The sequence below is a fragment of the Trichosurus vulpecula genome, chromosome 1, assembly GCF_011100635.1.
Source record: "Trichosurus vulpecula isolate mTriVul1 chromosome 1, mTriVul1.pri, whole genome shotgun sequence".
Lineage (NCBI taxonomy): Eukaryota > Metazoa > Chordata > Mammalia > Diprotodontia > Phalangeridae > Trichosurus > Trichosurus vulpecula.
The window spans coordinates 5079189-5081257 of NC_050573.1; the positions used below are offsets into that span (position 1 = coordinate 5079189).

Below are 2069 nucleotides of genomic sequence, written 5' to 3' on the forward strand. Positions count from 1 at the left end.
CCATTTTGACTTTATTTTAGTATAGGGTGTAAGATGTTGGTTTATGCCTAGTTTCTGCCATACTGTTTTCCAGTTTTCCCAGAAGTTTTTGCTAAATAGTGAGTTCTTATCCCAGAAGCCAGAGTCTTTGGGTTTATCAAACAGTAGATTACTATAGTCATTGACGATTCTGTCTTGTGTACCTAATGTATTCCAGTGATCCACCACTCCATTTCTTAGCCAACTGGAAGTACTTTTTTTGCTGCCTTAGCATACAATTTAAGATCTGTTATGGCGAGGCCACCTTCCCTTGCATTTCTTTTCATTAATTCCTTTGGTATTCTGGACCTTTTGTTCTTCTAGATGAATCTTGTTATTTTTTTAGCTCTATAAAATAACTTTTGGGTAGTTTGGTTGGTATGGCACTGAGTAAATAAATTAATTTAGGGTGAATAGTAATTTTAATAATTTTTTAATTCAATTTTGAGAATTTACTACTAAAACATAAGCGAAGTCTCAGATTTCAAAGTCAATCACATACATAAGTGTATAGTCCTTAGAGGAAATAGTCTAATCTTGTTGCTTTCCCCAAAATTACTACTCCATTTAATTAGAACACTTTTCCATTACATTTTTGTACAATTTGTCTAATTTTCCCTTGAAGAGGATTTCATCCCTCCATTATAATTAGACCACAAATATAGATTAAAATTGTAAGATTTTTCATACTTGCATCCTATTATGGTAACTCTGAGATGTTCCACCATCAGTCCATTAATTAATAGGTTTAGTATTACACTCACAAAACATCTACTTCTCACCTTCCCAGAATAGAGAAAATTGCAGTGAAAGGAAAAAGTTGGACAGCTAAAACAATGTCAAGATGTGAGACTACTCTGAGGGCTTCACGAGCCCTCTAAACTACCATCCCACAACATCAGCTCTTAACCCACCATTGATGTTAGCACCTGCCCTGTCCTCAGGATAACATCTGACCTTTAGCCACCAGGGGGCAGTGTGGGACTAAGTTTGGGGACTGGTGGCTTTTTCTCTAAATATTTGCTCACTGGGCTGTGTGTTGGTCCAGCAGCTGCTTCCTCCCAAGCCCCTCCCATGGGGCAGAGTCAAATTCTGTGCACTGTTAGCCATCATCCACAATCCTGCGATGGGAGACAAAGAGCAGATTTGCATGCTAAGAGAGATAAGAAAGATTTGGCAGAGTTCAGTGGCAGTTGAGGAGCCTCAGGGAGCAGAGCTCTGGAGGCATCTCCACCATGGCCTGGACTCCTCTCCTGCTTAGCCTCCTCACTCTCTGCCAAGGTGCCAGCCTGAGGGGTCTCTGAGAAAGGGGGCACTCAGGGCCCAGAGGGAATGTTTCCTTTCTCCTTCCTAGATGAGGAGGGGAGAAAGAGAGAGGGTCCCTGGCCCCTGACTCACAGCTCTCTTTCTCTCTGTCTTCCCAGGTGCTTGGGCAGAGTTGCTAACTCAGCCAGCATCAGTGTCAGGGACTCTGGGTCAGTCAGTCACAGTCTCTTGTACTCCTGTAAGCAATGTCAACATTGGTAGCAACTATGTGCACTGGTACCAACAGCACCAGGGTCAGGCCCCCAAGCTCATCGTCTATTCCTATAGTAACCACCCCTCAGAGATCCCAGAGAGATTTTTTGGCTCCAAAGATACCTCAACTAACTCTGCCTCTCTGACTATCTCTGGTCTCCAGGCTGAGGATGAAGCTGATTACTACTGTCAATCTGGTTACTCTAGAAGTGGCTACAGCACATGCACAATGGCCAAGGCTTATGAGGAAGTGGGACAAAAACCTCTGAGCTGCACTGGTCTGGTCCCTCACTGACTCAGTCACCAGCAGGGTCTGAGGGCTGCTCAGAGTCCTGTGGGCAGAGCCCTGGTCTGACCCTGAGGGAGGGAGAGGAGAAAAGGAGACAAGTCCTATACCAAGGTATAAAATAGACGCCTCCTCTATAGTAATACTTATGATGTGGTATAGTGGGGAAACCACCGATTCAAGAATCAGAGGATTGGGCTTCAAATCTTGCCTCTTTAGAGTGTTGTTGGGCAGATGTCAATTTTTC

At 43.7% G+C, this 2069-nt stretch overlaps 1 gene segment (V, D, J or C); it reads left to right on the top strand.

The window, feature by feature from the left end:
* The first annotated feature begins 1253 nt into the window (after positions 1 to 1253).
* On the top strand, positions 1254 to 1831 carry LOC118844775. The segment is given in 2 exon segments: positions 1254 to 1299; positions 1443 to 1831. Coding segments are annotated over 2 exon segments (435 nt in total).
* The last annotated feature ends 238 nt before the right edge of the window (positions 1832 to 2069 follow it).